Here is an 18,995-nt window from a genome sequence, read left to right as displayed (position 1 = left end):
AGATGCTTTTGCTCATTTAAAGTGTAAGACTTAAAGTGATGAAAAAAACAATTGCTCATAGTAATAAACTCACGCTGTATCACCGCCTAACACCTCCACTTGGCAGAGTTTTTCAGTCTATTTTGGATCACTGCTGTGGTCGGCAATTCTGCTCTGATAAATCTCATTTCAGCAGCAACTGTGCAGAAAAAGCGAATGTCTAGTTTGTGAGAAAGGAATGTAGCAGCTAAATAAACAACATTTCTTTAAGGGGTTGATTGAGACTGAAGTAAAGGCAGAATTAATATTGTGATCACATGTGTCAGACAGAAACATGACTACAGATTAATTCCTCTGTGTCTGATGACAAGACAAACTTTTACCAACACTTTCTCAATAAAACATCATACAGTGAAGTCAGGGATGAGTTTTCAGCTTGGCTGAAAAGCAAAATAATTTTAGTTTTGACTTTAAGAATGACATGTGACATTAGTCAGAATAAACAGTTGCTCATTCACATAGCCACACAGTCACAAAAAGGATATTAGGACTGATACTTCAAGGTGTTTGCAGAGTTTTAAAGCAGAACTAGTCAACTTGGAGATCTTTTATTAACCATGTGTTGTGCAGTTTAAAGCTCCTGTAGGGGACTTTTGGTTTGTGTTGATTTTGGCACCCCCTATGGACAAAGCGTCACCTCTTATCTCTTGGCTGATTTGTGTTAAGTGAAGTTGACTAAACCTTCTTTCTGCTTTCTTTTAACAGTAAAGTGTATCATTTAATGTTGAAAATAAAAAAGGTTGTTTCGTCGGTATGCTGTTAATCATCTAAACTAACACTCAACCCCCCAGAAGCAATTTTAGATATTAATAATAATTTCATAGCAATAACCAGTCTTTATGCTGAGTGTCTGATTGCTTTTGCAGCTCATAAAGAGGCATCAATATTACTCTCAGCCTTTGTTTCACAACCAGCTAAAAACTTCTCAGAGGAGCTTTCATGAGTAATGATCTGTATCGTTTTACAAAATGATGGGGATGAAAACAAACTTTACTTAAGTTCACTGTAACTGTAGTTTCAAATCATGCATTATAGTAATTCCTTCTGAAATGTAGTTATGTCAAAATTAGGATACCATGAAAGCAACTCAAAATGTATGAAGTGCTGTAATGAGGTAAATAGTGACCGACCACTGGGTCTAATAGAGCTTCACAGTTACAGACAGAAGGAGAAATACTCTGTGTTACATGGAGGGAAACTAACTCTGAATCAGTGTTTATACACAGGAGGTTAAGACTGGTCAGTGTGAAAGTAACTGAGTAATGTGTTAAGTTTTAACACTTTGATATTCTCAGGTTTCCAACAGGCTGCTCGTCAGAGTGTTGTTTTACACCCTGCTGTGTGTTTTCATCATTTCACAGACTCGTGTACTTCCTGTGTTAAAAATTAAACTCATAGCTTCATATCAGATGACCAGTCAATGTGATTTTAACACCACACTGGCACGTGTTTTCTATCAAAGCTGTTACACGTTTAACACCTCAGAGTCATTTTACAAGAGCAGATAACACTGATCCTGAAAATTACCGGCAGTCTGTTTTTCTGCAGACATGTATTCTCTCCCTGCAGTGTTAGGTGTTTACCATCTGCAGTCTTTGGGAGTATAATGATGTCAGCATGCACTGTTTATGTTCTAATGCATCACCATTAAACTTTCTCTTCTTCTCGTCCTCTCGTCCTCAAACCTGTTAAAGCTTAGTGGAAAACAACATTCAACCAAAGTAGCTTCACTGGTCCAAGAACTGTGTCTGGTCAAACTTGCCTTTCGTGCTCCAGCCAACCTCAACATCAATCAAACCTGCAAATTAACATATTTATTATTTTACCTGCCACGTGTTTCTTTCCACATGTGCTTTAAAGCTCCTGTGAGTAGTTTTTAGCTGGTTATGAATCAGACTGAAATTAATATTGATGTCTCTTCATAACCAAGTGGCAACCTCCGGTCTAAAAATATGAAGCCCATAAGGAAGTGTTATAAAGTGCAATTCAACGAGCGTCTGCTTGAGGCTGGCTGCAACACCGGAAACCACATACACACCAGTTCAAAAGGGGCAGTGTGTGTGTACGGGGGTGGATTTTTATGGAACTTAACAGTTCAGAAGATGTTAAGATTACGAGTTTTGCCCATATAAGGACATAACTGACTTGACTGACAGGCGGGAACACTGAACTGTTGGTGAGGAGGCTCAAAGCCCGCCTCTGTACCTCACAAAAAAGAGGTGGGCTTGACGTTAGGTTGAGTTTAGCATTTCCAATATGGCTCCCCCAACAGATGGGTGACATCACGGATACTGAGTCCATTAATTATGCAGTCTATATTCATAACCTAAAAAGACTGACTATTTCTTAATGGTTATATTCAAAGTCTTAAACCATTGGTAGGGACCAAATCAGCAAAGACAGCTTTGTCCACAGGGGGTGCCAAATTCAACTGAGAGTTTCTCAGAAGAGCTTGAAGTGTAAAATATGGTATTTATCATTGCTGATAGCCAAGCGATTAAGAGGAAGACCCCATTTATTTGTGAGGTGGCAGTGGTTCAGTGGTAGAGTTGGTTCTTATCTCATACAGCAGGTTGGTGAGTCAGTCTTAGCTCCTGCAGTCCACGTCCAAAGTTTCTGTGGGCAGGGTACTGAACCCCAAATCTCTCCTAAGTGGTTTAACCAGTGGTGTTTGAATGTGCATGAATTGGATTGGTTAATGCTGACTGCTTCTTTGTTTATTCTCTGCCATCAGTGTATGATTGAATGTGAAATCAAATGTCAAAGTGCTGAGTGCTCTGTGAAATACAGTCTGTTTCTGTGTGTAGCTAATGTTAGATGACATTTAACAGTGGAAATGTTGGCCTCTCTTAGCCTCGGCTACGTCTGCTGCTTGCACATACCTTTTTTTCTTCCACTACAACAAAACAACACCCCTTAGATTAACTTTAAAACCCCAAAGTGACACTGTCACCAGAAAAGATCATGTGTGGGTGTGGTTAGAAGCCCCTCAGGAAGTCGGTGAATAAAACTGGAAGTCTGTGAGGGAGTTTTTCTTTTCCTTGAAACTTTTCAGCCTCACTCAGCGCTCACCTTGATCCTCATGCACCTGAAAGCAGCAGACACCTCCCAGTGGAGCATTTGACAGGTAAGTCAATCACTTCAGTGTGCTGTCACACAAACCAGAGCGTCATCTGCATAAAACTGAAAAAGCACTGAGCATGAATAAAGAAAACCTGCAGCTAATGTATATGGAGGAATATAAATGGCATCAGAGTGGGTGATTGATTGAGCTGGGCGAAGGGAGGCTTTCCAGAGATAAGACCTTTTAGAGCAATTCAATTACCTTCAGGCACACAGGAAACGTGGGACGTTCTAAACTTTGATCACATCACGGTTGATGAAAAGATGGGAGGACATGGCTGTAAACAGGAACATTAACTGAGACATCATTTAGCTTGTGGTCATGTATTACCCAATCTTAGCCCACGACCATGAAAAGCACTTATTTCTGCTATTAAAGTGCTTGGATCATTGTATACAATGTCCTCAGAGTAGAAAAACAGACTCAGGAAGAATAACTGTAGATATCAATGACACTTTCTGTCAGGGCTACAGCTCCAATTAGTCATAGCTGAATGTTTTCTGTTGCCTCTGATAATCTAAAAAGCGTTGACATTTAGCTCCGGCCTGTACACTTTATCCTGAGAACGCTCCTGAATCCTGACAGGTTCAATATGCTTAGAGAAATTGAAGATGGGGAGGATGAGCAACGACTGGAGGAGGGCGTTGTAATCAATATAAAAAACATGAAGCAATTAGTGTTGCTCTCATATTTCTTTAGGGAGGAGGGTGTAAAAGCGTGGCGATGAAAATGATGTCTGCTTCATGCAAATCATTAATGAGGCACCGGAGCGACTACAGGGATGTATTGTTAAAGAGCCTTTTAGAAACCTGCGTTGAATTAATTAAAACACAATACGCTCCTCCATCTTCCATGCACTTCATAATGGTATAATTTAAAAAGTTAGAAGACTGCAGAGAAAAATAGGACTGGCTGTCTACTCCCATATCTCATTTATTTCTGCTGCACACAGGGAGCAGACAAGTTCTTGACTGGTCGGCCACTTTGAAATCATGAAATACACCAATTAACAGCTCAGAGAAGACAAAGAACTGCTACACCGAACAGACTGCATGATGTCAGAACCCCGGAAGTCCAAAAAAAACAATCATATAAGACGAAATAGGGACGCTAACGTTCAAAGACGTGACAAACAAACCAACAAACTGAGCTTTTAACAAAGCAGGAGATTGTAGCTTCTAAAGAAGGTGATGTGATATGTTTCGACCTGATGTGGCCCACACACAGCTGGCTAATTGGCAGCATCTGTCGACAAACATGAAAGTGGTCATTAGTGCGAGAAGATCAGTGAAACGTGAGAGACGTAAGAGGAGCTCTCCGTTAAGAGAGGAGACGACGTGGACTGAATCTGAAGACTTGGTTTGGTCGTTTCTTTAAAAGGCTTCCAGGGTAAAAAAGTTACCAGAAGCAATTTAAGGTTTGTGGGGATCTCAGTGGACAGACAAAACCTGAGAGGTAGAATAAAAAAGATATATCATGTTTAAGTGAGACTGTGGAATGTTGTTTCTCATACTGACAATAGTCACTAGCTTGTAGAGCTAAGCTAACGTGTTAAAGCTTCATTTCATCAGTAGTTGATAGACTTGGGTGTGATTTATCATTTTTAAGCGAGAGCACATAACCCCCATCCTCGTTTCCCTCCACTGGCTCCCTGTTCATTTTAGGATTAATTTTAATATTTTATTGTTTGTTTTTAAACCTTTAAATGGAGTAGCTCCACAGTAAATTTACAACCTCCTGCAAAGCTTCACTGCTGCAAGGTTTTTGAGGTCTACTGGTCAGAAACTTCTTGTAGTCCCTAAGACCAGGCTGAAAACCTGGGGTGGCCATGCCTTCTCGGCAGTGGGCCCCAATCTGTGGTACGAGCTTCCCCCCCATGTTAGATTGTCCCCAACGTTAACTACGTTTAGATCCTGTCTTAAAACGTATTTTTATTCCTTGGCTTTTAACCCAGCATGAGAGTTGTTTGGTGTCTCTCTCTGTCCTGTTAATTTATCATATTTTTATTTGTCCTTAAAGTGTTTTTTAATGTTTTTTTAAAACTATTTTTAAAAGTGTTTTTATTATGATTATTTTGTTTTATTAAACTTTTTGGCACTGTGTTTTGTTCAGGGTGTTTTAATTTATTTTACCGCACAGTGCAGCACTTTGGTAAACTTAATTTGTTTTTTAAAATGTGCTATATAAATACAGTGCATGGATTGGATTGGATTTTTTTATATTATTCCCTACAGAGATGAAAAAAGAGAGAAAAGACGTTTTTCTTTAGAATGTAACCATAACATTATATGTCAGAGCATGAATGGGTCTGCCACCTTGCTCAGGCTAACGTTACAAATAACAACAGCAAACATCTCTGCTGTGGGGATTAGACATAAAAGATAAAAAATAAACTTCAGACCGGGATTTCTTGAAAAAAATGAACTTTCATCTCTCTTTTTCTTTCTTCCTTCCTTCATCCCTGATATTTTATCATAAACACCAGAGATGTCCCTGAGCTATGATACATAAGAAGCGGTTCTTATTGTTGCACCATCTGGCCCCGGAGATCACAGCCTCCTGCAAACACGCTTTAGAGGTCAAACACTGTGCAAGATCAAATTTGCAAAGATAATTGAAACTATTCCACTTGTCTTGTTGACCTTCCTCGGTTTAACTGGACACATACCAGTAAACACAAATGTGAGCAAATTGCCAGCAAAAAAGTATCTTTAAAAACACATTCAGGAATATGTGGTGACGGCTGGAGTTTAGTAGAGCTCACAGCGTTTAGGTAATTGAAATGGAAATAGAGAGTTGATTCTCCCTCCTCAAGCTAAGGTAGACTGAAAAAGATTTTTTTTCTCATTTACCAGCCGGCTCATTAGTTTCTCTGTTGTTGTAAGCTTGTGCAAATTACCTCTTGTCCATTACTCCCATTGCTCTGACTGCAAGCTCCCTGTGGGGCTTCATCCTGCACTTCTGAGAAATGCAGCTTTTTAGTTATAATGATGAGTCTGCTGATGAGATGTTGGCTGCTCTCTGCATGGATTCCCCGACACCCTGGGTTATTATAAGATATTCAGAGGCTGAGCTGAAGAAGACAGGGGTGTATGTTTGGACTGACTTAAGGGACTCAAACTGTCAATTAATTCAACTAAACTCAAAGGAGGTGTATATCAACATGAAAAAGATTACCTGCAGAGTTGCGGGACATTTTGACAAATACCACGACAGGAGAGAAAAGGTTATATCTCGACAGTTTGAGATTAGTACATTTCTGAATGACGGTGAAGCTGTGCACTTTTGAATTAAATACGTATCAACCACATCTCCAGTGAGTCCATGTTTAACTGGGTACCACTGCTCCACACAAAGATCCATTCATTAATCATAATGCGTACTTTGCAGGCTTTTAGGATGCTTGTAAAGTGTTTTCTGTGGCTCTAGAGGAGATTTGTCGAGTCTCATCAAGTATGAGGGCTCATATCTACCAATCCATGGCTCCTAAATATTTCAGTGAAGTGTTTTTTCTTGATATATTTTGGGAAAATTTCAGTTGCTGGTGATTTCTGTTCATTCAACTGTGTGCAAACATTAACTTCAGCTCAGGATTGTAGCACAGAAGACTGAAAAATTAAGTCCAGCCAAGACCAGCATCTCCCCCTAATCTTCAACACATGCTTGATGTTGCCGGGATGTAACCTCTTAATGTATGTGTTAATTAGAATGAGCAGACAATAGGAAGACTATTAAAGCAGTCAGTGTGTGTTTATATTCAGCATTTACTATCTGCAGTATTGCAGATAAGTCATATAACATTCATTATTCTGATTAAAAACTAATTATGGTGGCTTTAAGTTACTCGTGGAACATGTTTATGAGGTAAATGTTTATTGCAGCAGCAGGACATTGTTGGTGTTTGGGATCTAGGCTCCATCCTCACCCCTTCTTGCAGCTTCATTTTTAGCCCTAGAAATTTGAGAAGCAACAACACGATATCTAAAACCCTCCAGTCAGATCCTGCAGGTGGATACTGGGCAGTGCAGTACTGGTAATGACAGAGCGGAGGGAGAGGCTGGAAATCTTGCAGCTTAAGTAGAACACCAGATTGAGAGGACATGTTTGTCGTGTGATTGTGAGAGTGATACGCCAGGTGTGAAGTCAGTGCAACTTGTGTTGCATGCCTGATCCCGCTACCAGACATCATTACATTTAGTTAGTTTTATTTAATGCAAACTTCTGCAGACAAGACTATGAATGTAGAAGTGAATAATCGCTGTCCAAAAAGTTTGAAGGGTTTTAGTGACAACAAAGCAGAGTGGGATGATCTTTTTGAAGCTATTGAATTTGAACCCTCAAATTATCTTTAAAAATCTGGATTGTTTTCTTGATCTTCTGCATTCCCTACATCTATGAACTTGTGCAACTAAAGTGCAAGAATACTCCTTTAATTTTCCATCTTAATACTTAATTCATTACTGTAGCTCAAAAAGCATGAATGTGAGCATTATTATTTCACACTGGTGCTCATTTATGCAGAGGTTTGATAAAAAAAAATCCCTCATACTAACAGAAAGTGGAGAGAACAGCCTGAACTCAGCACATCTCTGCTGCTTCAAAAACCTTACAGACACTAGATTCAGATGACAGCTCCGTTCGGCCTCCATCCATACTGCATGAAGAGATTTATCTGCCTCATTCTGCTATGATTAAAAATAAATTAAATCACATGAGAAGAGTTTTAGGAATTCCTTTATTCCTCACAGAGAACAAAAACACAGAGGACAGAATCCATGTTGGTAAAAAGAAGAACATTTACAATATCTAGTTTTAGCCAATATGTAGACAGCAATGACAGAGTAATACATATAGTTACTACATTTTTAACCAAAATCAACATTTCAGTAACCTGCAACAATCCATGCAGCATCTGGATGTTATTTTTCCACCAATAAAAATGAGTGTAAGCTGTGTTAGCAAAAAACTTTCATTTTAACAACCTCAGTGTTAGATTACATTCTATGTAACTCAACACAACGCCCAAAGTTACATGTTTCACAAGGACACTTGACCTGATGATGAGAAAGGAAAGTGCTTCACAACACAGAAATAATCATAAGACATGCACGCAGGGAGACGACAAAATTAAAGTTCAATTTCCAATGTAAGAAAGCACTTGAGGCATTTGAGAAAATGGCAACAAGTACAACAGTCAGGAGGGAATCAGTCAGAATGCTACATCTTGAGCTGAAGAGGTTCCCACGTGGAGAGAGACTATCAAAAGTTCTTTAAAACTGAACTCTCGACTCCAAAAAGACAGTAATTACCTCGACTGATGACAGCAGGAAAAAAAGAGACAGAAATAATGAGATCGTTTTAAAATGAAGAACACATTTCACATTTTTGTTCCAGACCTCCAGACTCAAAAGTTTTAATCAGGACTCTGTTTTTAAATCAGCTCTGTTTTAAAAGAAGTGACCTTCAGTTTGGTTTTTAAAGCTTTCATCATACAAGTAGTTATAATCACAGCTCGCTCCACTGCTGCTACCGCTGTGAAGCAGCTGAGGGCCGACAGTTTTTACAGGGATCATTTGCTTCTTTACTTCCATGTACAAATAAAAAAGTCTGCTGCAGCAGCCAGAATGATCTTCATTAGAGGAAACGTGCTGCAAATTCAGAAACGATGCAAATTCATGAGCAAATTCTCAGTGGCCCTACCGACCTGAAGAGCTTCTGCTGTCAAGTCTCCATCGATTGTGTATTTTGCAGCACACCTGTGGTAAATGGAGATGTTTGGCCCTTTTGTGTCCAATGTATTTTCTATTTGCATTTCCTTTTGCATTTCTTTTGGATGTGTTTATAAATTTGCATTATTTCCAAGTTTGCAGCAAGTTTCCACTGATGGAGATCCTAAGGTAATTGCATCAGTTAGTCCTGTTGACCAACTCAATTTTGAGGATGGGTGAAACTTTTTAAAACCAAACTTCTCTGTTCAGAACATTGCAGCCTGGTTTAAACATTTAAAGTTATGGGTCATTAGGGGAAATACACGTATCATAAGGCTGAGAGATATGTGAGATGTCAATATGACGCTACAGCCAGCGGCTAGTTAGCTAAGCTAGCACGAAGGTTCCCTACGCTGCCATAGCCAGACTCCAGACAGACCAGCAGAGTGCCCTCTTCCTGATCTCCGGGGACTTCAACCATTTATTTTCTACATAGCTTATTTTGTCTTCTGTACATACCTTTATCATTATTTTCATTGTATTTGTATTTGTATTTATATCTTAATAATTACTTCTTCTATTAATATTATTTGATATTAGTACTTATTGCATATATGGGCAACTTTAATGTCTTAATTTTCCCTGGGATAAATAAAGTATTTCTGATTCTGATCCTTGCTCTGCCTTTACCTCACATTTAAATAAGAAGAGTGTTTCATATGCTGATGCTCTATCTGTAGCAGGGGAGATGACCTCTTTATGTTACCTTATATCATCTGTTCATTCTATAACTATGTAAGTTAATTTACTAATTGTGCTTTTTCCCCAACTTATTTTAGAAGGTGTTACTTACGACTTTAATTTGCTCAGCTTTTTGTTCAGTTCGGTTTTCCCCTCTAACACACACCGCACTGACAGCTTTCCTCTCTTTATACACACAGCAGTGTGTCCCGCCCTGCCTCCTACAGTTTCTCTTTTCTGTGTGTCTCATTTTTTGGCAGGTTCATCAGCTGCATGTTTTACAAAGACTCCCAAATAACACAATTTGCGTTTTGTAGGGATGTAACGGTATTGGCAGTAACAGGAGTGTCTCAGTTGCACCGTTGTGGCTCTGTGATGGTCTGAAACAAACACTAGGGCTGTTTCCGAAACGGCCTGCTACATACTACTTACTAATGTAGTAGGCAGTAGGTATTGCCTACTACATACTGCATTTGAATTTAGTATGTAGTATGACTGTTCTGTCCGATCTGTCATGCAGCATGCTGAGCCAGACTTTGCTGGATTTCCGGTTTCGGAAAGCGGAAGTAAACAACGGCGAAGCCGATAAATAAAATGCTTATTTAGCATCCATTTATGATTTAAAAAGTAAGGAAGTGGTTTATATGTAATTTGATAACTTTCACAGCACCCAAAAACGGATTTCCTCCCGTCAAAAAATGAGGAAAAAGAAAAAGCAGAACGAGCGCTGTGCATTATGGGAAACAGTACGCGAGGCAGACTGGTCCGATGCACACTGAGATATTTTCCCGAATCAGTAGACATCCGGGGAGTTTTGGCATACTGCAGATTTTGCTCTTGTTCACATACTACTTACTACATACTGAATTTTGGACATATCAGTACGTACTGCTAGTATAGTAGGCGATTTCGGAAACAGCCTAAGTCTCCCCCAGTCTTTGTGCTAAGCTAAGTTAAGCTAAGCTAACCGACTGCTGGTTGTAGTTTCAAATTGACTTTACAGATATGAGATTGGTAGCATCCATCTCCTGGTGTTCCTCCTGGTAGGAAGGTGAACAGTCAAACATGAATATAAAAAACTCCTTGAAATAAAAATGAGTTATCCCTTAAAAAGAAAGAATGTGATGATATGCCTCCCTCTGCTCACACTTTTATTCACGCAGTTACTTATTCACTGTGAATGTGTCTACTCTTGCTCCTGCGAGCTATAGATGATTCATGGGAGCCTATAGGAGGGCATATTCTCCATAACGTACTGTATAATACATCGGTGGGCTTTGTTACAGTGTGCTCTGGCTGAGAACAAGGGAGTGTTTGTTGATCAGAAAACAATCTGGAGCCCTGTCTGAAGCAGCAAGAAATGTTGGCAACATGCGACCTGCAGCAAAAAAAGTGCTGCACACAAACCACTGACTCAACGTTATAAAGAAATAAAACATTATTAAAGGGGAAAAAAAGTCATCAGGAAGAGGAGGGGAGGTGTGGAGAGGGAACATGGTGCTTGTCTTTCACTTGTGAGAACACAAGTTAAAACAAATCTTAGTATTATGCAGCACAAGACGACAAAAAGTCATGGCATTACAAAAACGTAATCTCTTATGTTTGTGTGAACGCTTTACAATTGATAGTGTGTTTACGGTGCAGAAGAGGTAAATCTCATTGGTGGAGAGCTGCCATTTGACGGCACAATCACAGGCTGAGTGTAAACGTAGAAAAGATCTGTGTTAATCATGTAACATGCGTGGCACACTATGTGGATTCACGCTTCACTATCAGAGGGCTGTTCTCACACTGGAACATAAATATAAGTATATTTCCTCACTCTTCCCCCAGAGCAGATCGTATCTTCAGGCTTTCTGCACAGGAAAAATTTAACTTCCTACTTTACATTTATCGTCTGCCTTTGATCCTCTGCTGCTAGTGGAGCTGAATTACAGCATACGTCTCCAGCACGGGTCGTCCCAGAGGAAATCGGAACCATGACCCTGCCTGTGTTACGGGGCCTCTCCTATCCGCTGAGCTACAGCAAGAGGAATTTAAAATTTAAAACAGGGCGGTTTTACATTTTGATGACACTCTTGTCAGATAGGTTGACTTACAATGAGTTGGAGTTGTAGGACACTCTTTGTAGGCGCTGAGGGTGCCTGGGATGAGTCTGAAACACTGAGAGAGAAATCAGATTCCTCCTGTTCTGAAGAGGCTGAGGACGTTTCTGAACATGCGGCTGACACTAAAGAATCCAGAGTGCAGGCTTTTGGTTATTTGGAGGTCAAAATTTACATTTGGGTTAAAAACTGGATATGTATCAGCGATTCTACAGCTTTCAGATGTATTGTTCAGTCTTCATTTGGTGAGGAGTTCACTCAGTTGTGATGGGAATGGATGGCATGCTCTTCAGAGACTTCTCATCACTGAGCATACAAACAGTTTTTACCTTGGGAGAAGTATTTTGACAACAACAACAACTCCTGCCTGGAAAGTTGTTTCTGGAATCAATCATATAAATTTAGGATTAAAAAAAACCTTGATGTGTTCTTTTCTGTTCGTGTTCACTGCATCTGAGGAACAGCAGAGTTTAAGCAAACGGGTCATTTAATGGCTTAACAACGCATCAAAAACAAAGTCACGGTGTCGCTCTTTGTCGACCTGCTGCAGGAGGACTGCTACATTTTAGAAACACGCTGCTCAGGTGGTTTGAACACCACAGCGCAGCATCAGAACGTCGACTACTTCACTTCTCTGATCATCACTGATTAAAAAAGATTATGTTTCAATGCTTGCTAATTTCATAAGTGAATAAATGTTGTGCAAAACAACAACAAAATGTTACAGCAAAACTAATCCCAGTTTAATAGTTCCTGGTTGTGAAAGTGCTACTCACAGTGGAGGGACCTGGACCCTGGTTCCTCTGCTTTAAATGGAGTAAAAGTTCCTTCAAACGCTTCTTGAGTTCCTTAAAAGTGTGATGTGGAAAGAGGTTTGTTTTTATAAATGTCTACTCTAATCTGATCAACATTTGAAATATCTTTAATGTGTTGTTAAGATTTAAACACAGGCAGGGTGGTTATCATGCACCCCATGCTCAGAGGATTTAGTACTTAAAGGTGGCCTGGGTTTCATTCCAACCATCCCCACTCTCTCTTCCACATTCTTCTATCAGTGAAAGCATGAATGCCCAAAACATATTCACAGGGAGTAGACAGAAGTTTAGAAACACTGAGTTCCAGTATTTCCAGGAAAAATGTTCTAAACTGGCTCACCAAGTTCTCTACACTCAGATTGGATTCATCCAGAGCCCTTAGTGGCACCTCGGTCCCAGCAAAGACATCCTGCCTGTTCAACCTGTCTGTCTCCAGGCCTGCAAACCACCAAAGGGATACTTAGTGAGGGGAATAGCCCATAATGGAGTGTCTGTGTGTGATAGTGAGCAGTGCTCCACAGTAGGAGTGAGATTGTGAAGCTCGGCTGCAGTACATTACAGTCGTCAGGGGCTGTGTACAGCAGGTCCTCTGAAGAAGAAGTCTTTGAATCCTCACAGTCCTCTCCTCTGGACCTCAGGTCTGACCGGGACACTAATCACAGCCTCAGGGTGAGGGAGGGAGGGGGGTTACAGTCACAGCCAGAGTGTCTCAGCCCTCCACAGCCACCAGCCAACCCACACACCTCAGCACCTCTCGGATTATTCCTCACAGTCCTGGAACTGATGCATTCAGATGTAATGGTCCGAGCCGGAGGAAGTGCACGCTGCGTCCAAACGGGAGGCTGCGTTCACACAGTGATACTGTACACAAAGAGGCACGAAGCTGCATGAGAATATGAAGGAGAGAAAAGACGCAGAGCATCCTCCTCCGTCTCTCCACGATGAGCTGCAGAGAACATCGCAGGCACAAAATGATAATAGAATACAATTAACTTCAAATGGTTTCACTGCACACATAAATCTCTCCCTCTGCAGGGTCACAAATGATTTAACTCCTTCCATGAGGATGGAGTTTCTAATTGCACATTGCTCCATGTGCTGTGATGCTTACATTGTTGATGGCACACACACAAACACACACACACACACACACACACACACACACACACTCACACACACTCACACTCTCTCACACACCCACACACACACACACACACACACACACACACACACACACACACACACACACACACACACGCTGTTAGAGAGCGTTAGAGAGTCTGCAGAATAAATTAGCAACCTCATCCAGATATCAAGCTAACACCACAACACGTCTCTTCAAAAATTCATTTTCACAGCATCGTAAAAGAAAAGAAGCTGACATCTTTAAGTTGTGTGAGTTCACACACGTCAAAACAGCCGAGCACGATAATACAACATGTCTGATTCACATCTGCATGTCTGGTTGCACTAAAGTCTGTTTTTTGCTCTTTTTCTTTTTCAATAAACCGTGTTTGTTTGGTGCTTCCTCACTGAAGCAGCGTTAATTGAAACCTTCTTCCAGCCCTCCCTCAGTCAGAGATGAAAGCCTGGACGATACTTGTTATAGATTAATTACAGGCTGACAGAAGACGACAGACACGCAAAGGAAACAGTTGTAGGCGAGCTCGTCGGACGTCCATGGCAACAGGGCTCATCTCTGCAGCTGCCGAGCTCCTCTTCTGCTACAGTCTTAGAAAAAAATGTAAATCCAGCGCCTGTGGACATGTGAGCCGCTGAGGTCACTGCAAGTTGACGGATGGTTGTTTTCTTCTTCATGCTGTTTTCTCCTTTTTTTATTTTTTGTAAAAGTTAGTCTTCCAGCCATCCTTTGCTAAACTCACAGAGCAGCGGATGGATCGATTCGTCAATGGAGAGTGGCATGCTGTGCGCGCTCTCCAGCTCTCAAATTCAGGAGGAAGGAGTCTTAAGAAGCAGAGGATATGGTTTTTTTTTCTGTTGTTTTTCTGTCTGATGAACGGCCATGTCCAAATAAAAACACCTCCTAGATAGCAGCCATCCAGGACTTTCCAAACCAAGCTCAAGCACCCTTCATTAAAAGATATGGAGTGTAATTTGTGCCAGAATTTAACGTTTATGTTAGGGAACGTTTCTGTCAGAGTGAAGATTCATCTTGTTCCTGGATAGTAATGATGATAAGAATGATAATGGTTGTGTTGTATTCCCACGCTGGTCCAGCCAGGGTCACGACAGCTGCCAGGGGGGGTTGAAGAACTTGATGGCGTGGTTTTTGGCCCACTTGGCGAACACAGACTTCTCTGTGATGAAGCGGTGCCCTCCGTAGGGGGCACTCTCGTGGAGCAGGTACTCTGCACACTCGTCCCGGCTGCCTGCCTCGTAGTAGTGATAGGGAACCTTTCTGTAGCCCTCCGTCCTGCAGGGGAGAGGAGAGTAAGAGACGTCAGTGTCACGTTTCATTAAGACATACATTTTTCCAGCAGGCCATATTTTGTGATCACTCTCCTAACCACTGCATCCTGCTGTTTTGGCAAACCTCTCCAACACAGGATGCATCTTTGAGAGTATTATGATTATCATTTGGCTGCTGAGCGATATTGCTGCCTCAACACAAAGGCATGGCTTTAGTAAGTCCGTGTTGATTGAACTGTCACCAAGAGAGTAAATTGATAATGAGATGAGATGTGACAGCATCTTCCCGATGTTGCTCCGCATGTGATTAGTCGATCGATCAGATCCAATCAGATCAGCAGTGATTTAATCAGAGCGGCTCGTCACATTGTCACGATGAAGGTTAAACGTAGAGGAGTCTGGCTGTAGCTGCATTATCATATTAATGACTCACAGATGAGTCTCATTGTCTTACATTTTCTGTTGTTCAAATCAGTCGTAAAAAAAAAACACAACCACACAACAGAGAGCTGAAGTTTTGAATAATTATAAAAATGTTATGCACAATGACAGAGCGCAGGTACTTCTTTTAACCAGATTTTAAATCAATCAATGATGATGAATTTCACCCAGCCTGAGGCGTTAGTTAAAAATAAATCAGTTCTTTTGTATGATTTAGTCTTTATCAAAAATACACGTATATTGTTTTCATGATTCTACTTAAACAACACAACTTAGAGCTTTTTCAGAAATATTTCTAAACAAAGGTGTTTATTTTTCTTTTCTTTCTTTTTTGCAATACAAAGTGAAATTAACTGATTTACAGGAGATCCTTCGGGAAGCACTCAGAAGTTGAACTGATGGTGCCCCAGCCAACTTCTAAAACAGGGGAGTGCTGGTGGTTTAAGAGCACCCCCCCATTTGAGGCTATAGTCCCAGCGGTTGCTGGTTTGACTCCTGGCCACAAACCTATGCTGCATGTCCTCCCTCACTCTCTACTCCCCACATGTCCCATCTCTCTTCAGCTGTCCTGTCTAATCAAGGCAAAAATGCCCAAAGGTTTCCCTCGCTTTAATAAATTAAAGCTGCTTTGGGCGGCCAGATAAAGTCTATAAATAACCAGGAATGCAAAATATTGATCAACTAATGGGGATATTTTAAACTAAAACTAATGAAGACCTCAATTCCATAAGAGATGTTGCATGAAATGTTAAAAAAACAGAAAGGTTTGCAAATAATTTGAAATCTATATTTAACTGAAAATAGTTACAACAAATCAAATATTGAAACTAAAGAAAGTTTTGTTTTATGAAAAGTATATGCCCATTACAAATTAGAGCCAGAACTGGGATTCTATTAATACGATGATACGATGTTATCCAATTCCAGCAACCACAAAAAGTCGCTCTCATTTTTGTGATAACAAGTGTACAAGTCTGACATGCTAGCTGCAGTACGTGATCCATCATTACATTCAGAGAAGAAGAACAAGTGCAGCTGCAACACAGTGATGAGAGAAAATAAAAGGCGTCACCACTATGGATGTTTCACTGTTTCAGAGGATAACATACATTTTCAGCTTGCAAAACATGTGCCGCAAATGTTCAATGAGGAGGAAGAAGTCCTCCAGATTTAATACGATGCATCTTTTAAGTCACCTTAAAGGTCATTAATGCAACTGTGATGTAGCTGCAGCTAGCATTAGCATCCAGTGCTATAATGCCACTTTGAGAACTGCAGAAAGTTTACTTGAGACAGCCCAAAGATGCCACCTCTTCCTGTAGTAGAAAACTGAGGATTTCACCAGGTATTTAGTTGGAGTTGCCACTACTTTGCATATCATGCATCCCTTATTTGAATTAAACGTCTTGACTCACCTGTAAGACCTCATGACAGATTTAAATCCCACTCAAAGCTCGTGTCAAAAATTTGTAATGTTCAGCAGTAACGTTAATTCTTCCTGATCAAAAGTTCAGAAGTCACAGTTTGCTTCTTTAAACCATTCTGAAATCTGCAAACAAAAACAAACTACACTGAGATAGAGTCATAGAGCTGATAGAGCTGGCCTCTGATATAAAGTAACAGCTTTCTAAGAGGCTGACTTGAGTAACAGTGACATTAGGTGGATGGTCACAGACAGAAAAGACATCCTAAGACTCAGATAGTGTGTTCACAGAGGAACTGTGTGGCTGTGTTCCAACTCACAGTAATACACAGCCACACAGTTCCTCTCCTCTCTGAGTCTCGCAGCAGAGTTCACTCCTAAATTCAGTTTCAGCGTGTCTGCAGCACCTGTTGAAGCTCCATTAAATGCACCATAGCTGAGGTCAAGTCTGACTAAAAGTTGAAAACTGACACACAAAAAACATTGCTCCCTCTTTTTCTTCCTGTAAAACTGGGTGGTTGGCTGTCAATATCACTTTGTGTGACACAAAAATGTCCATTCAGAAACTCAGTGAAACACACTATCCTCCTGTGAGGTAGATAATATGAGAGAGAGACAGAGAGCGAGAGAACACCGCCCCTTATCCGCCTCGCTGAATCATAAAATCCTCAGCGCTGGTTGAATTATCACTCCTCTCTGCCGTGTTTATATTTCCTCTCCCGCTGTGCAAGGGGAACACGCACAGGATAAAAGGCAGGATTTTCAACCCCGCATTAGGTGAAAAGTGTTTGATTCATGGGATAGAGACAGAGATCAGGTTGAGCTGAGGGGAGATGGAGGAGAAAGAAGGCGAGCCTATCAAGGCTGACATGACTGGAGAGTGAGCAGACACGCCTGGAGCAACACGCATCTTGTTTGTCATCCCTCATATGGCCGTGCTGCCAGACAGTAATCACTCACCCAGCAGTCAGAGAGAAGACGACAGGCCGGTATAAAACGCATAAAACTTTACTGGAGTAAGTGCACAAAAACAAAAACAGGCAGGGTGGTGATAAGTTTGTGTTTGTCAAAGAAACAGACCTTAGCCATAAAATCACACGTCGAGAGATTCTATTTTGAGATTTTGCTGCAAGCAGACAAGATTAAACCTGAAAGAACTGAAATTCAGACAAACACCTGAAAAATATGCAAACAATAACCTCAAATTTCATCCACCAAAGATTACATCTCAACAACTTTTCTGATTTACATTCATGATGATGTGGGGGGAAGGTTTGCAGATCTCTAAAATACAACAGAAGCCAATACTTTCACATGCAGGCTTGAGATAAGGCTTCAAACGATAATAGGACAAATCAGTGAACACACTTCCCTCTGCATGAACACCAGAGGTGTAACGGTACATGGAAATCAATGTGTGGTACACAGTTTTGTTTTGAGGTAATGGTTCAGGTCATTGTTTGTACAGTTAAGGATGAACCACAGCTCCTAAAGTGTCTTTCCTTTATCAATAACTTTAAGAACTTTCTCTAACACAATGTCTGAAGTTCAGCATCGACAGTACAGGCTTGTCCGCCTGCTCAGACCTTTTTTTTTTATAATGGACCATATCATTTTAAATGAAACATCATTTAAAACAAAACCAAAATATTATATATAAAAAACAGATTACAGAAGTAGACTAATGCAGCATCCTGCTATCAAAAAGCTCTCAAATATATAAAAGTTTCTAAAATCAATTACTCAAAATAAACTTTTTTTTAAAAGGAGTCAACTTCTCTTTCAAAGAGCAGAGACAGGCACCTCATCTGACACCTTTGGGTTTATTGAGATAACACCTTTTTTTCTGAACACCCTTTGAGCACAGAATCGACCTCAAAACACATCATCGATACCTCTGGATGTCCATCCATCAGCTGTGAGTGTGAGAGCAGATGACTTGAATAAGTAGTGCTCAACAGCAGCTGAGTATGGCTGTAGATCCTCTGCTATAAATACGTGATGACATGTGTTATCTCAGAATTAGCACTATAAGGCTGTTTAAATGCCATGGGGAGCTGTGTTTGCACTGTAGTGTTTTTTTTTCTAGTCATAGTGATATTTAAACTCATGTGTGTTTCAAATGTGTGAACAAGTTGGACATGTCTCCAAAAATGTACTGATCGCTCC

The 18,995-nt window shown here is 40.5% G+C and overlaps 1 protein-coding gene across 1 annotated transcript in view; it reads right to left on the bottom strand.

Annotated features, from left to right (window-relative positions):
- Positions 1-7,879: 7,879 nt before the first annotated feature.
- The window catches only part of st6galnac3 (ST6 (alpha-N-acetyl-neuraminyl-2,3-beta-galactosyl-1,3)-N-acetylgalactosaminide alpha-2,6-sialyltransferase 3), a 115,655-nt gene continuing 104,539 nt past the window's right edge, over positions 7,880-18,995 (bottom strand). The window contains 1 exon segment of the mRNA XM_034703648.1: positions 7,880-14,966. Within this exon segment, the coding sequence (XP_034559539.1) occupies positions 14,777-14,966 (190 nt within the window). The 3' untranslated portion in view covers positions 7,880-14,776.

The sequence above is a fragment of the Notolabrus celidotus genome, chromosome 15 (assembly GCF_009762535.1).
Source record: "Notolabrus celidotus isolate fNotCel1 chromosome 15, fNotCel1.pri, whole genome shotgun sequence".
NCBI classification, from domain to species: domain Eukaryota; kingdom Metazoa; phylum Chordata; class Actinopteri; order Labriformes; family Labridae; genus Notolabrus; species Notolabrus celidotus.
The sequence above is the reverse complement of the archived record's forward strand: the minus strand, read 5'-3'. Positions and strand labels throughout refer to the sequence as shown.